Raw genomic sequence first — 17446 nt, 5'->3', positions numbered from 1 at the left:
ACAGGGAAATGCACTAGCCGACGTTACTGCCCGAGCCACAGCCAAGGACAGAACCACAACACGAATGTACATGACCAAGTAACAAACTGAACAATGGACTGACGCTAGAATAACTGTAAGGAACATACAAACAACGGGCACACAAGACGAGCTGACCGATTGGTCACGGGTGGGACTAAAAGACGAAGAAGGCTGCTGGAGGACAAAAGACGGAAACAAATGGCTGCTACCTATTGCTTATCTGATCCCCATATTGACCATGGCACATTTACCTGCGCAGATAGGATCTGCCCCCATGACCGAACTAATCACCAGAGTATGGTATAACGGCAAGATAGCGGAATCGGCAAAACGCCTAGAACAACAATGCATAGTATGCCTGCAACACAACCCAGGGAAAGGGACAGTAGTACCACGGGGAGGGTTTGGAGTCCCTGACCACCCCTTTGAAGTCCTCCAAGTGGATTACATCCAACTAGAGAGGTGTCATGGTCTAAAATATGTTCTAGTGATCATGTCCGCCTTTAGCAAATGGGTGGAGGCATACCCCACCCGCGACAACACCGCCTTAGCTACTGCAAAGATATTACTGAAAGAGTTCTTCCCCCGATATGGCCTTTGTAGAATTTTATGGAGCGACAATGGCCCCCACTTCATAGCAGAACACACAGAGAATATACTGAAGGGGTTGTGGGTAAAACAAAAGTTCCATGCTGTCTTCTACCCCCAGTCAGCGGGCCTGGTAGAAAGACACATTGCCACTCTAAAACTGAAACTAGCAAAGATAGTCACCACGACCGGGTTGAAATGACCCGACGCCCTCCCATTGGCATTGCTATCAATGTGTTCCACCCCAACCAAACACCGACTGACCCCACATGAAGTGGTCTTCGGCAGGCCTATGAACATTTGGGCGGCACCAAAACCAACCTCATTAATGATGTCCCGGACATACTAATGTCCGATTATTTATATAAATTGAAGAACAAACTAACACTTACCCACCAACAGGTGCAGCAAGCCATACCAGACTTATCCAGGGGCCCGGGACATGATATCAAGCCTGGAGATTTCGTGCTGACCCTGAGTATCCTAGACTTTTTACACTAAGGGCCTCATTACGATGTCGGTCAGAAAGCATTCCGACTGACTCCTTGTCATAATGGTTTCTGACCGGCATGGGTTCGGGGAGTCCGACCGACTGATTACGATGGTTCCAAGCACCGTTTGATCGGACTCCCATTGACTTCATTGGGGTCACCATTGGGGTCGCTCGGAACATTGGGAGCCAATGTTCCGAGCAACAATATAGGCTCCCATTGCAGAAAGGGGTGGTTGCGGAAAACCTTGCTCCTTGTGGCGAGAATCACATGGTGCCTGCCACACAGTGCATGGTTGTAAAGAGAGGTCCCACAGGTACCCTCACGGGCCACAACCGGAGGTCTCCGGGTGAAGGGGGCATGCTATGGCCCCCAAAGTCAGTTTCCGATAGACGTTCCATGTTGGAAAAACCGATTTGGAAAGGCTGTCCGAATATGACATCGTAATACATCGGTCAGAAATGCGATCCATAGAGCTGTACGATTCAGCTCCGACCGACTCGGTTTCTCCAAATGCAGGGCGGAACCATTTCGGAAAGACCAAATAGTTACCTTCTATCATAAGCGGTCGGTGGGAAATGTTTCAGAGTCAGTCGGAAACATGGGTTCCAACACATGTTAGGAAAATCCGAATGCCATTCGAAGCCTTTCCGACTGACATTGTAATGAGGCCCTAAGTGCTCACTCTGAGTATCCTCAGGCGATCTATACTACCTTCTTACCCTGAGTATCCTAGAGCTTTCTACACTACCTGCCCACCCTGAGTATCCTAGAGGCTTCTATACTAAATGGTCACCCTGAGTATCCCAGAGCTTTCTCCAATACCTGCCCACCCTGAGTATTCTAGAGTGTTCTACACTACAAGCTCAACCTGAGAATCCAAAAGTGCTCCACCTAACTATCCTAGACCTTTCTACACTACCTGTTCACTCTGAGCATCCTAGAACTTTCTACTTTACCTCTTCAACTGAGTATCCTACAGTGTTCTACACTACCTGCCCACCCTGACTTTCCTAGAGTGTTCTAAACTAGCTGCTCAGCCTGAGTATCCTAGACTTTTTAAGCTACTTGCTCACCCTGAGTATTGTAGACTTTCTACACTACCTACTCACCCTTAGAACCCTAGAGGTTTCTACACTAACAGGTCACCGTGAGTATTCTAGACCTTTCTACAACACCTCCCCAACGTGAGTATCCTAGAGCTTTCTACACTGCCTGCTTACCCTGAGAATCTTAGAGCACTCTACACTACCTGCTCCATCTGAGTACTCTAAAGCTATCTACACTACATGCTCACCATGAGCATCCTAGAGCTTGCTACACTACCTGTTCCACCTGAGTATCCTATAGCATACTACACTACCAGCCCACTCTGAGTATTGTAGAGCATTTCAAACTGCCTGCTCACCCTAAGTATCCTACATTTTCTATACTACCTGCTCACCCTGAGTATCCTAAACTTTCTATACTGCCTGCTCACCCTGAGTAGACTAAAGTTATCAATACCACCTGTCCCACCTGAGTATCCTACAGCATTCTACACTACCTGCCCACCCTGAGTATCGTAGAGCATTCCAAACTGCCTGCTCACCCTGAGTATCCTAAATTTTCTATACTACCTGCTCACCCTGAGTATCCTAAACTTTCTATACTGCCGGCTCACCCTGAGTAGATTAAAGTTATCAATACCACCTGTCCCACCTGAGTATCCTACAGGGTTCTACACTACCTGCCCACCCTGAGTATCGTAGAGCATTTCAATCTGCCTGCTCACCCTGAGTATCCTAAACTCTCTCTTCTACCTGCTCATCCTGAGTATCCTAAACTTTCTATACTACCTGCTCACCCTGAGTAGACTAAAGTGATCAATACCACCTGTCCCACCTGAGTATCCTTCAGCGTTCTACATTACCTACCACCCTGAGTATCGTAGAGCATTTCAATCTGCCTGCTCTCCCTGAGTATCCTAAAATTTCTATTCTACATGGTCACCCTGAGCATCCTAGAGCTTGCTACACTACCTGTTCCACCTGAGTATCCTACAGGGTTCTACACTACCTGCCCACCCTGAGTATCGTAGAGCATTTCAATCTGCCTGCTCACCCTGAGTATCCTAAACTCTCTATTCTACCTGCTCATCCTGGGTATCCTAAACTTTCTATACTACCTGCTCACCCTGAGTAGACTAAAGTGATCAATACCACCTGTCCCACCTGAGTATCCTTCAGCGTTCTACATTACCTACCCACCCTGAGTATCGTAGAGCATTTCAATCTGCCTGCTCTCCCTGAGTATCCTAAAATTTCTATTCTACATGCTCACCCTGAGCATCCTAGAGCTTGCTACACTACCTGTTCCACCTGAGTATCTTACGGCGTACTACACTACCTGCCCACCCTGAGTATCGTAGAGCATTTCAATTTGCCTGCTCACCTTGAGTATCCTACACTTTCTATACTACCTGCTCACCCTGAGTATCCTAAACTTTCTATACTACCTGCTCACCCTGAGTAGACTAAAGTGATCAATACCACCTGTCCCACCTGAGTATCCTTCAGCGTTCTACATTACCTACCAACCCTGAGTATCGTAGAGCATTTCAATATGCCTGCTCACTCTGAGTATCCTAAACTTTCTATTCTATCTGCTCACTCTGAGTATCCTAAACTTTCTAAACTACCTGCTCCACCTGAGTAACCTACAGTGTTCTACACTACCATCTCGCCCTTAGTATCTAAGAGTTTTCTAAACTACCTGCCCCACCTGAGAATCCTAGTGCATTCTACAATACCTACCCACCCTGAGTATTCTGGAGCTTTATACACTAACTGCCCACCCTGGGCATCATAGAGTGTTCTTCACGATCTGCTGACCCTGCATATCCTAGAGTTGTCTACACTATCTGTTCACCCAGCGTATCATAGAAGTTTTAACACTACCTGCTCACCCCACGTATTCTAGAGCTATCTACACTACTGGCCACCCTGATTGTCCTAGAGCTTTCTACACTACCTGTTTGTCTTGCGTTTCTAGGGATTTCTACACTACCTTCGCACACTGAGTATAGTGCACTGCGTGCTCACCAGGGGTATCCTAGAGATTTCTACACTACCTCTTTACCCTTAGTAACCTAGAGTATTCTACACTACCTGCTCTACTTGAGTATCTCAAATCTTTCTACGTCACAATTGCCATCTGAGTATTTTAGAGCTTCCTACGATGCCTTCCCACAATGAGTATCCTGGATGTTCCTATACTAACTGCTCACCCTGCATATCCTAGAGATTTTGTTCACTCCCTGTGCACCCAGAAAATCCTACTGCTTTCAACATTATGTGCTCACCCTGAGTGTACTAGAGTGTTTTACACTACCTGTTCACCCTACATATCCTAGATCTTTCTACACTACCTGCTCCGACTGAGTACCCTAAAGATTTCTACACTACTGCTCACCCTGAGTATTCTAGAGCTTTCTACACTACCTGCTCAACCTGAGTATTCTAGAGCTGTCTACACTACCTGCTCACCCTGAGTATTCTAGAGCTTTCTACACTACCTGCACACCCTGAGTATTCTAGAGCTGTCTACACTACCTGCTCAACACAAGTATTCTAGAGCTTGCGGGTGAGTAGTGCGCTATACAAGTATCAATTTACATTTACACACAGCAGGGCTTGTTTCACTGACAAAGGGGCCTGATTTAATCAATGACACGAACCCTTAGATCCGACTGATACCACGTGTTTTTAGATCCTGTCGGAATGTCCAGCTGCGAGATAACGGTCATCTGTTAGATTTTGGTTGGGGGATGGATTGTTGCTGGGTTTGTGTGGGGACTTGCCTGATGAGGGGATTCCAAAGATATTTAACCATGCCAATAAACGGATGCAAATGTGTATAATAGACCAAACCACGGAGATGCAGTTAGAGTACCTCCCGACGACATCCCGGTGTCTGAGATGGTGTGCTCTCCTCTGGAGTAATAAACCTGTTTCTTGCTTTCCAGTTCCCAGCACCTGCCTCGTTATTTTGATAGATAATTGTAAGGTGAATCAGGGGTGTTTTGCGACGGGCAGCATTGGTGGTCTTAGGAGATTTGCAGCTTTTCACACCTGTGTATTCTAGAACTGTTACACTACCTGCTCACCCTGAGTATCCTACAGTTTTCCACACTACCTGCTCACCCTGAGTATCCTACAGCTTTCCACACTACCCACTCGTAGTATCCTAGAGCGTTCTATATTACCTGTTCACCTTGTCTGTCCTAGAGCTTTCTACACTACCTGCTCACCCTGAGTATTCTAGAGCTGTCTACACTACCTGCTCACCCTGAGTATTCTAGAGCTATCTCAACTACCTGCTCACCCTGAGTATTCTAGAATTTCTACACTACCTGCTCACCCAGAGTATTCTAGAGCTGTCTACACCACCTGTTCACCCTGAATATTCTAGAGCATTCTACACTACCTGCTCACCCTGAGTAGTCTAGAGCTGTCTACACTACCTGCTCACCCTGAGTATTCTAGAGCTATCTCCACTGCATGCTCATCCTTAGTATTCTAGAACTTTCTACACTACCTGCTCACCCTGAGTATTCTAGAGCTATGTCCAGTACCTGCTCACCCTGAGTATTCCAGAGCTGTCTACACTACATGCTCACCCTGAGTATTTTAGAACTATCTCCACTACCTGCTCACCCTAGTATTCTAGAGCTGTCTACACTACCTGCTCACCCTGAGTATTCTAGAGCTGTCTACACTACCTGCTCACCCTGAGTATTCTAGAGCTGTCTCCACTACCTGCTCACCCTGAGTATTCTAGAGCTGTCTCCACTGCATGCTCATCCTGAGTATTCTAGAACGTTCTACACTACCTGCTCACCCTGAGTATTCTAGAGCTATGTCCAGTACCTGCTCACCCTGAGTATTCTAGAGCTGTCTACACTACATGCTCACCCTGAGTATTCTAGAACTATCTCCACTACCTGCTCACCCTGAGTATTCTAGAGCTGTCTACACTACCTGTTCACCCTGAGTATTCTAGAGCTATCTCCACTACCTGTTCACCCTGAGTATTCTAGAGCTGTCTCCACTGCATGCTCATCCTGAGTATTCTAGAACTTTCTACACTACCTGCTCACCCTGAGTATTCTAGAGCTATGTCCAGTACCTGCTCACCCTGAGTATTCTAGAGCTGTCTACACTACATACTCACCCTGAGTATTCTAGAACTTTCTACACTACATGCTGACCCTAAGTATTCTAGAACTTTCAACACTACCTGCTCATCCTGAGTATTCTAGAGCTTTCTACACTACCTCTCACCCTGAGTATTCTAGAGCTTTCTACACTACTTGCTCACCCTGAGTATTCTAGAGCTGTCTACACTACCTGTTCACCCTGAGTATTCTAGAGCTGTCTACACTACCTGCTTCAACTGAGTATTCTAGTGCCTTCTACACTACCTGCTCACCCTGAGTATTCTAGAGCTGTCTACACTACCTGTTCACCGTGAGTATTCTAGAGCTTTCTACACTACCTGCTCACCCTGAGTATTCTAGAGTTGTCTACACTACCTATTCACCCTGAGTATTCTAGAGCTTTCTACACTACCTGCTCACCCTGAGTATTCTAGAGCTTTCTACACTACCTGCTTCAACTGAGTATCCTAGTGCCTTCTATACTACCTGCTCACCCAGTGTATCTTAAAGATTTCTACTTTTTCAGTTCACTCACAGCATCTTAGAGCTTTCACCCTGCGTATCCTAAATGTTTTTACTTTACCAGCTCACCATGCAAATCGTAGAGCTTTCTAAACAACGGGATATCTTTGAATACCAATAGATCTTTCTACACTACCTGCCCACCCTGGGTGTCCTACAGCGCTCCACGTTTCAAATTAAAATGAAGACGGTGTTCCAGTCGTGGTGAAATTGAAGGGAATCATATCCTAGGATCAGTTACTGGAACAGAATGAGGCGTCCCCGGGCCTCTGCCCCAGGCTCCACCAAGTACCGGAAGCGTCTGGAACAGCAGCCCAGTGGTGATCCCAATCTGAGCTCCACATACGACAATTGTTAAAGCGGCGGTGACCAATAGCCCATGACACACCTCCGCAGTGTACAAGAAATGAAACAATACTAGCCCCGCTGAGAAAAGACGCAATGGAACAGAGAAGTTAATATAATACATATTCCGTCAAACTGCTGGAAACTCGTGCCTGTCCTGTGACCCTTTCACCCCCAAGCGTTGGACAACCCGTGTCTGAGACTCCCAGATCACCCTCATCAAATGAAGACACAGTCACTACCCCCAGGAGAACAACCAGGAGAGCGCACAAGCACGGCCTCTCTGCGCATGCTCAGTCTGGAACAGGGGAGGGTCAGAAACATCCCCATCTGATGTGTACTTACTACAGTCGTTAAAACGGCGTTGACCGGGGGTGAGGGAGGAGGGGGGTTCGCAGGGGAATGAGCATTGGGAAGCTCTGCTGCCGCTTTTGTTACTGGGGCAGATATTGCAGCACTGCAAAACCAGCCGCCCCCTGTAACAAAAGCGCCCCCCACCTTTCCATCCCACAGGGAAAGCGCCCGGTGGCCGCTACGGCCTGCCTAGCCTCGTGAGTCTGCGCCAGTGATGGGGTTGTGTCCACGGCCAGGAGAGACTGCGACACTGAAGGATGGAGAGGAGAGACTGCGATCCAAAGATGGCTGAATGCAGAGGGTGAGGAGAGACTGAGAGCCAATGATGGCTGAGTGCAGAGGGCGAGGAGAGACTGAGAGCCAATGATGGCTGAGTGAAGAGGATGAGGAGAGACTGAGATGGCTGAGTAGAGAGGATGAGGAGAGACTAAGAGCCAGTGATGGCTGAGTAGAGAGGGTGAGGAGAGACTGAGAGCCAGTGATGGCTGAGTGCAGAGGATGAGGAGAGACCGAGAGCCAATGATGGCTGAGTGCTGAGGTTGAGGAGAGACTGAGAGCCAATGATGGCTGAGTGCAGAGGGCGATGAGAGACTGACAGCCAGTGATGGCTGAGTGCAGAGGGTGATGAGAGACTGAGAGCCAGTGATGGCTGAGTGAAGAGGGTGAGAAGAGACTGAGAGCCAATGATGGCTGAGTGCAGAGGGTGATGAGAGACTGACAGCCAGTGATGGCTGAGTGCAGAGGGTGATGAGAGACTGAGAGTCAGTGATGGCTGAGTGCAGAGGGTGAGAAGAGACTGAGAGCCAATGATGGCTGAGTGCAGAGGGTGATGAGAGACTGACAGCCAGTGATGGCTGAGTGCAGAGGGTGATGAGAGACTGAGAGCCAGTGATGGCTGAGTGCAGAGGGCGATGAGAGACTGACAGCCAGTGATGGCTGAGTGCAGAGGGTGATGAGAGACTGACAGCCAGTGATGGCTGAGTGCTACGGGTGAGAAGAGACTGAGAGCCAATGATGGCTGAGTAGAGAGGGTGATGAGAGACTCAGAGCCAGTGATGGCTGAGTGCAGAGGGCAATGAGAGACTGAGATCCAGTGATGGCTGAGTGCTGAGGTTGAGGAGAGACTGAGAGCCAGTGATGGCTGAGTGCAGAGGGTGAGGAGAGACTGAGAGCCAGTGATGGCTGAGTGCAGAGGGTGATGAGAGACTGAGAGCCAGTGATGGATGAGTGAAGAGGGTGATGAGAGACTGAGAGCCAGTGATGGCTGAGTGCAGAGGGTGATGAGAGACTGAGAGCCAGTGATGGCTGAGTGCAGAGGGTGATGAGAGACTGAGAGCCAGTGATGGCTGAGTGCAGAGGGTGATGAGAGACTGCGATCCAAAGATGGCTGAGTGCTGAGGTTGAGGAGAGACTTAGAGCCAATGATGACTGAGTAGAGAGGATGAGGAGAGACTGAGAGCCAGTGATGGCTGAGTGAAGAGGATGAGGAGAGACTGAGATCCAGTGATGGATGAGTGCTGCGGGTGAGAAGAGACAGAGAGCTAATGATGGCTGAGTAGAGAGGGGGATGAGAGACTGAGAGTCAGTGATGGCTGAGTGCAGAGGGTGAGGAGAGACTGAGAGCCAGTGATGGCTAAGTGCAGAGGGTGATGAGAGACTGAGAGCCAATGATGACTGAGTGCAGAGGGTGAGGAGAGACTGAGAGCCAGTGATGGCTGAGTAGAGAGGGTGATGAGAGACTGAGAGCCAGAGATGGCTGAGTGCAGAGGGTGATGAGAGACTGAGAGCCAGTGATGGCTGAGTAAAGAGGATGAGAAGAGACTGAGAGCCAGTGATGCTGAGTGCAGAGGGTGATGAGAGACTGAGAGCCAGTGATGGCTGAGTGCAGAGGGTGATGAGAGACTGACAGCCAGTGATGGCTGAGTGCTACGGGTGAGAAGAGACTGAGAGCCAATGATGGCTGAGTAGAGAGGATGATGAGAGACTGAGAGCCAGTGATGGCTGAGTGAAGAGGGTGATGAGAGACTGAGAGCCAGTGATGGCTGAGTGAAGAGGTTGAGGAGAGACTGAGAGCCAATGATGGCTGAGTGCTGAGGTTGAGGAGAGACTGAGAGCCAATGATGACTGAGTAGAGAGGATGAGGAGAGACTGAGAGCCAGTGATGGCTGAGTAGATAATATGAGGAGAGACTGAGAGTCAGTGATGGCTGAGTGCAGAGGGTGAGAAGAGACTGAGAGCCAATGATGGCTGAGTGCAGAGGGTGATGAGAGACTGACAGCCAGTGATGGCTGAGTGCAGAGGGTGACGAGAGACTGAGAGCCAGTGATGGCTGAGTGCAGAGGGTGATGAGAGACTGACAGCCAGTGATGGCTGAGTGCAGAGGGTGATGAGAGACTGACAGCCAGTGATGGCTGAGTGCTACGGGTGAGAAGAGACTGAGAGCCAATGATGGCTGAGTAGAGAGGATGATGAGAGACTGAGAGCCAGTGATGGCTGAGTGAAGAGGGTGATGAGAGACTGAGAGCCAGTGATGGCTGAGTGAAGAGGTTGAGGAGAGACTAAGAGCCAATGATGGCTGAGTGCTGAGGTTGAGGAGAGACTGAGAGCCAATGATGACTGAGTAGAGAGGATGAGGAGAGACTGAGAGCCAGTGATGGCTGAGTAGAGAATATGAGGAGAGACTGAGAGTCAGTGATGGCTGAGTGCAGAGGGTGAGAAGAGACTGAGAGCCAATGATGGCTGAGTGCAGAGGGTGATGAGAGACTGACAGCCAGTGATGGCTGAGTGCAGAGGGCGATGAGAGACTGAGAGCCAGTGATGGCTGAGTGCAGAGGGCGATGAGAGACTGACAGACAGTGATGGCTGAGTGCAGAGGGTGATGAGAGACTGACAGCCAGTGATGGCTGAGTGCTACGGGTGAGAAGAGACTGAGAGCCAATGATGGCTAAGTAGAGAGGGTGATGAGAGACTCAGAGCCAGTGATGGCTGAGTGCAGAGGGCGATGAGAGACTGAGATCCAGTGATGGCTGAGTGCTGAGGTTGAGGAGAGACTGAGAGCCAGTGATGGCTGAGTGCAGAGGGTGAGGAGAGACCGAGAGCCAGTGATGGCTGAGTGCAGAGGGTGATGAGAGACTGAGAGCCAGTGATGGATGAGTGAAGAGGGTGATGAGAGACTGAGAGCCAGTGATGGCTGAGTGCAGAGGGTGATGAGAGACTGAGAGCCAGTGATGGCTGAGTGCAGAGGGTGATGAGAGACTGAGAGCCAGTGATGGCTGAGTGCAGAGGGTGATGAGAGACTGCGATCCAAAGATGGCTGAGTGCTGAGGTTGAGGAGAGACTTAGAGCCAATGATGACTGAGTAGAGAGGATGAGGAGAGACTGAGAGCCAGTGATGGCTGAGTGAAGAGGATGAGGAGAGACTGAGATCCAGTGACGGATGAGTGCTGCGGGTGAGAAGAGACTGAGAGCCAATGATGGCTGAGTAGAGAGGGGGATGAGAGACTGAGAGTCAGTGATGGCTGAGTGCAGAGGGTGAGGAGAGACTGAGAGCCAGTGATGGCTGAGTGCAGAGGGTGATGAGAGACTGAGAGCCAATGATGACTAGGTGCAGAGGGTGAGGAGAGACTGGGAGCCAGTGATGGCTGAGTAGAGAGGGTGATGAGAGACTGAGAGCCAGAGATGGCTGAGTGCAGAGGGTGATGAGAGACTGAGAGCCAGTGATGGCTGAGTAAAGAGGATGAGGAGAGACTGAGAGCCAGTGATGCTGAGTGCAGAGGGTGATGAGAGACTGAGAGCCAGTGATGGCTGAGTGCAGAGGGTGATGAGAGACTGACAGCCAGTGATGGCTGAGTGCTACGGGTGAGAAGAGACTGAGAGCCAATGATGGCTGAGTAGAGAGGATGATGAGAGACTGAGAGCCAGTGATGGCTGAGTGAAGAGGGTGATGAGAGACTGAGAGCCAGTGATGGCTGAGTGAAGAGGTTGAGGAGAGACTGAGAGCCAATGATGGCTGAGTGCTGAGGTTGAGGAGAGACTGAGAGCCAATGATGACTGAGTAGAGAGGATGAGGAGAGACTGAGAGCCAGTGATGGCTGAGTAGAGAATATGAGGAGAGACTGAGAGTCAGTGATGACTGAGTGCAGAGGGTGAGAAGAGACTGAGAGCCAATGATGGCTGAGTGCAGAGGGTGATGAGAGACTGACAGCCAGTGATGGCTGAGTGCAGAGGGCGATGAGAGACTGAGAGCCAGTGATGGCTGAGTGCAGAGGGCGATGAGAGACTGACAGCCAGTGATGGCTGAGTGCAGAGGGTGATGAGAGACTGACAGCCAGTGATGGCTGAGTGCTACGGGTGAGAAGAGACTGAGAGCCAATGATGGCTGAGTAGAGAGGGTGATGAGAGACTCAGAGCCAGTGATGGCTGAGTGCAGAGGGCGATGAGAGACTGAGATCCAGTGATGGCTGAGTGCTGAGGTTGAGGAGAGACTGAGAGCCAGTGATGGCTGAGTGCAGAGGGTGAGGAGAGACCGAGAGCCAGTGATGGCTGAGTGCAGAGGGTGATGAGAGACTGAGAGCCAGTGATGGATGAGTGAAGAGGGTGATGAGAGACTGAGAGCCAGTGATGGCTGAGTGCAGAGGGTGATGAGAGACTGAGAGCCAGTGATGGCTGAGTGCAGAGGGTGATGAGAGACTGAGAGCCAGTGATGGCTGAGTGCAGAGGGTGATGAGAGACTGAGAGCCAATGATGACTGAGTGCAGAGGGTGAGGAGAGACTGAGAGCCAGTGATGGCTGAGTAGAGAGGGTGATGAGAGACTGAGAGCCAGAGATGGCTGAGTGCAGAGGGTGATGAGAGACTGAGAGCCAGTGATGGCTGAGTAAAGAGGATGAGGAGAGACTGAGAGCCAGTGATGCTGAGTGCAGAGGGTGATGAGAGACTGAGAGCCAGTGATGGCTGAGTGCAGAGGGTGATGAGAGACTGACAGCCAGTGATGGCTGAGTGCTACGGGTGAGAAGAGACTGAGAGCCAATGATGGCTGAGTAGAGAGGATGATGAGAGACTGAGAGCCAGTGATGGCTGAGTGAAGAGGGTGATGAGAGACTGAGAGCCAGTGATGGCTGAGTGAAGAGGTTGAGGAGAGACTGAGAGCCAATGATGGCTGAGTGCTGAGGTTGAGGAGAGACTGAGAGCCAATGATGACTGAGTAGAGAGGATGAGGAGAGACTGAGAGCCAGTGATGGCTGAGTAGAGAATATGAGGAGAGACTGAGAGTCAGTGATGGCTGAGTGCAGAGGGTGAGAAGAGACTGAGAGCCAATGATGGCTGAGTGCAGAGGGTGATGAGAGACTGACAGCCAGTGATGGCTGAGTGCAGAGGGCGATGAGAGACTGAGAGCCAGTGATGGCTGAGTGCAGAGGGCGATGAGAGACTGACAGACAGTGATGGCTGAGTGCAGAGGGTGATGAGAGACTGACAGCCAGTGATGGCTGAGTGCTACGGGTGAGAAGAGACTGAGAGCCAATGATGGCTAAGTAGAGAGGGTGATGAGAGACTCAGAGCCAGTGATGGCTGAGTGCAGAGGGCGATGAGAGACTGAGATCCAGTGATGGCTGAGTGCTGAGGTTGAGGAGAGACTGAGAGCCAGTGATGGCTGAGTGCAGAGGGTGAGGAGAGACCGAGAGCCAGTGATGGCTGAGTGCAGAGGGTGATGAGAGACTGAGAGCCAGTGATGGATGAGTGAAGAGGGTGATGAGAGACTGAGAGCCAGTGATGGCTGAGTGCAGAGGGTGATGAGAGACTGAGAGCCAGTGATGGCTGAGTGCAGAGGGTGATGAGAGACTGAGAGCCAGTGATGGCTGAGTGCAGAGGGTGATGAGAGACTGCGATCCAAAGATGGCTGAGTGCTGAGGTTGAGGAGAGACTTAGAGCCAATGATGACTGAGTAGAGAGGATGAGGAGAGACTGAGAGCCAGTGATGGCTGAGTGAAGAGGATGAGGAGAGACTGAGATCCAGTGACGGATGAGTGCTGCGGGTGAGAAGAGACTGAGAGCCAATGATGGCTGAGTAGAGAGGGGGATGAGAGACTGAGAGTCAGTGATGGCTGAGTGCAGAGGGTGAGGAGAGACTGAGAGCCAGTGATGGCTGAGTGCAGAGGGTGATGAGAGACTGAGAGCCAATGATGACTAGGTGCAGAGGGTGAGGAGAGACTGGGAGCCAGTGATGGCTGAGTAGAGAGGGTGATGAGAGACTGAGAGCCAGAGATGGCTGAGTGCAGAGGGTGATGAGAGACTGAGAGCCAGTGATGGCTGAGTAAAGAGGATGAGGAGAGACTGAGAGCCAGTGATGCTGAGTGCAGAGGGTGATGAGAGACTGAGAGCCAGTGATGGCTGAGTGCAGAGGGTGATGAGAGACTGACAGCCAGTGATGGCTGAGTGCTACGGGTGAGAAGAGACTGAGAGCCAATGATGGCTGAGTAGAGAGGATGATGAGAGACTGAGAGCCAGTGATGGCTGAGTGAAGAGGGTGATGAGAGACTGAGAGCCAGTGATGGCTGAGTGAAGAGGTTGAGGAGAGACTGAGAGCCAATGATGGCTGAGTGCTGAGGTTGAGGAGAGACTGAGAGCCAATGATGACTGAGTAGAGAGGATGAGGAGAGACTGAGAGCCAGTGATGGCTGAGTAGAGAATATGAGGAGAGACTGAGAGTCAGTGATGACTGAGTGCAGAGGGTGAGAAGAGACTGAGAGCCAATGATGGCTGAGTGCAGAGGGTGATGAGAGACTGACAGCCAGTGATGGCTGAGTGCAGAGGGCGATGAGAGACTGAGAGCCAGTGATGGCTGAGTGCAGAGGGCGATGAGAGACTGACAGCCAGTGATGGCTGAGTGCAGAGGGTGATGAGAGACTGACAGCCAGTGATGGCTGAGTGCTACGGGTGAGAAGAGACTGAGAGCCAATGATGGCTGAGTAGAGAGGGTGATGAGAGACTCAGAGCCAGTGATGGCTGAGTGCAGAGGGCGATGAGAGACTGAGATCCAGTGATGGCTGAGTGCTGAGGTTGAGGAGAGACTGAGAGCCAGTGATGGCTGAGTGCAGAGGGTGAGGAGAGACCGAGAGCCAGTGATGGCTGAGTGCAGAGGGTGATGAGAGACTGAGAGCCAGTGATGGATGAGTGAAGAGGGTGATGAGAGACTGAGAGCCAGTGATGGCTGAGTGCAGAGGGTGATGAGAGACTGAGAGCCAGTGATGGCTGAGTGCAGAGGGTGATGAGAGACTGAGAGCCAGTGATGGCTGAGTGCAGAGGGTGATGAGAGACTGAGAGCCAATGATGACTGAGTGCAGAGGGTGAGGAGAGACTGAGAGCCAGTGATGGCTGAGTAGAGAGGGTGATGAGAGACTGAGAGCCAGAGATGGCTGAGTGCAGAGGGTGATGAGAGACTGAGAGCCAGTGATGGCTGAGTAAAGAGGATGAGGAGAGACTGAGAGCCAGTGATGCTGAGTGCAGAGGGTGATGAGAGACTGAGAGCCAGTGATGGCTGAGTGCAGAGGGTGATGAGAGACTGACAGCCAGTGATGGCTGAGTGCTACGGGTGAGAAGAGACTGAGAGCCAATGATGGCTGAGTAGAGAGGATGATGAGAGACTGAGAGCCAGTGATGGCTGAGTGAAGAGGGTGATGAGAGACTGAGAGCCAGTGATGGCTGAGTGAAGAGGTTGAGGAGAGACTGAGAGCCAATGATGGCTGAGTGCTGAGGTTGAGGAGAGACTGAGAGCCAATGATGACTGAGTAGAGAGGATGAGGAGAGACTGAGAGCCAGTGATGGCTGAGTAGAGAATATGAGGAGAGACTGAGAGTCAGTGATGACTGAGTGCAGAGGGTGAGAAGAGACTGAGAGCCAATGATGGCTGAGTGCAGAGGGTGATGAGAGACTGACAGCCAGTGATGGCTGAGTGCAGAGGGTGATGAGAGACTGAGAGCCAGTGATGGCTGAGTGCAGAGGGTGATGAGAGACTGACAGCCAGTGATGGCTGAGTGCAGAGGATGATGAGAGACTGACAGCCAGTGATGGCTGAGTGCTACGGGTGAGAAGAGACTGAGAGCCAATGATGGCTGAGTAGAGAGGGTGATGAGAGACTCAGAGCTAGTGATGGCTGAGTGCAGAGGGTGATGAGAGACTGAGAGCCAATGATGGCTGAGTGCTGAGGTTGAGGCGAGACTGAGAGCCAGTGATGGCTGAGTGCAGAGGGTGAGGAGAGACTGACAGCCAGGGATAACTGAGTGCACATGGTGAGGAGAGGCAGAGAGCCTGTGTTGGGAGTGAGTATCAGGGCTGGATGAGAGAAAGAGAATCTCTGGTTGAGGAGTGTGGTGGGATAAAAAAAAGTAAAACAGAGAAACTCTCATGGGTGCGTCTCAGGTTCACAATTAGGGGGGACAGTGAACCTGTAATGGATGAGTCTTGGGGGCACAATCTGGGGGCGGGAGGCAGAGAACCTTTGATGGATGGGCCTTGGGGTCGGAATTAGAGGCCACAGAGAGCCTGTGATGGATGAAAGTTGGGGGTCACAATGAGGGGGGCACACAGAGCCTGTGATGGATGAAAGTTGGGGGTCACAATGAGGGGGGCACAGAGAGCCTGTGATGGTTAAAGTTGGGGTCACAATGAGGGGGGCACAGAGAGCCTGTGATGGTTAAAGTTGGGGTCACAATGAGGGGGCACAGAGAGCCTGTGATGGATAAAGTTGGGGTCAAAATGAGGGGGGCACAGAGAGCCTGTGATGGATAAAGTTGGGGTCACAATGAGGGGGGCACAGAGACCCTGTGGTGGGTGAGTATTGTGGTCACAATGAGGGGGGCACAGAGAACCTGTGATCGATTAAGTCAGGGGTAGTTAGGATAAAGAAATAAAGATTACCTGTGGTGGATGGGAGGGGGCAGGATCGGGGGATGGTGGAGACGAGGAGAGCCAGAGACCTGTGATAGGTGGGAGTGGGGTATGGGGGGCGGGATCAGGAGAGACAGTGTACCTGCGATGGGAGAGAGTGGCGATTATAGACAGCCCGGGATGGATGGGAGTGATGAAGATGAGCAGTGACACAGACCCGCGGTGGGTGGGATGAAGGGAGAAGAAGAAACTGGCAGGGTGAGGGCAGATACAGACCCTGTGACGGGTGGGACAGGCGGGAACCAAACCAGGGTATACAGAAGGGATGCCAGGATAGGCTGGGGAGGAGACCCAGAGAGCCTGAGGTGGGTACTGTGAGGAGACGAACGCACTGCTGAGGAGGAGAGACAGCGAGCTTGTGGTGAATGAAGGAAGGCTGGAAACACATGCCTGACCATAGAGGAGACCCAGAGAGCCTATGATAGACGTGTGGAGAGTGGAAACACATGACTGACTGAGGAAGAGAGCGGAGATACTTTGATGGATGAAGGGGTTTGCTGATTAGAGATGCATACCTGGGTGAGAAGGAGAGACAGCGAGCTAGGATGCATGAAGGGGAGAGCTGGGGAGACATGCCTGGGTGAGGAGGAGAGACAGTGAGCTTGTGATGAATGAAGGGCAGGCTGAGAAACACATGCTGTGTACCTTGAATCCCGGTTGGCGCCATCGCAGAGTGCCCTGCCACAGCCAGTAGCTGCCTTCTCTGTGCAGGAATAGTTCAGTTCTGCTCCGGCAGCTGTGCTATATACGCAGGAAATACTTTTAACCAATCAAGTACCAGCTGATACAACCACACCTAGCTTTACTGGCTCCGCCAAGCCCTGCCAAGAGAACTTTCCGTCTCTGATCCAAGAGGGAATGAGAAATTTCCACTGATCCCTGGCCCGGACAGTGTCCTCTGACAAGAAGAGACGTGTAGTGTTTGTGCAGAAGTTGTTGATGAGACTACACCAGCCGCAGGACCCCAGTAGTGTGTGTTCCCCA

General features: G+C 51.0%; 1 protein-coding gene across 1 annotated transcript in view; it reads right to left on the bottom strand.

Annotated features, from left to right (window-relative positions):
* Window positions 1-17197, bottom strand: part of LOC147668198 (leucine-rich repeat-containing protein 3-like) — a 124077-nt gene extending 106880 nt beyond the window's left edge. Inside the window, exon 1 of the mRNA XM_086948709.1 lies at window positions 17108-17197. Within this exon, the coding sequence (XP_086804835.1) occupies window positions 17108-17129 (22 nt within the window). The 5' untranslated portion in view covers window positions 17130-17197. The remainder of the gene's footprint in view (window positions 1-17107) is intronic.
* Window positions 17198-17446: the final 249 nt, after the last annotated feature.

This window comes from Lissotriton vulgaris, unplaced genomic scaffold, assembly GCF_964263255.1.
Source record: "Lissotriton vulgaris unplaced genomic scaffold, aLisVul1.2 SCAFFOLD_1177, whole genome shotgun sequence".
Lineage (NCBI taxonomy): Eukaryota > Metazoa > Chordata > Amphibia > Caudata > Salamandridae > Lissotriton > Lissotriton vulgaris.
Note: the sequence above shows the minus strand (reverse complement) of the source record. Positions and strands in the feature narration are given on the sequence as shown.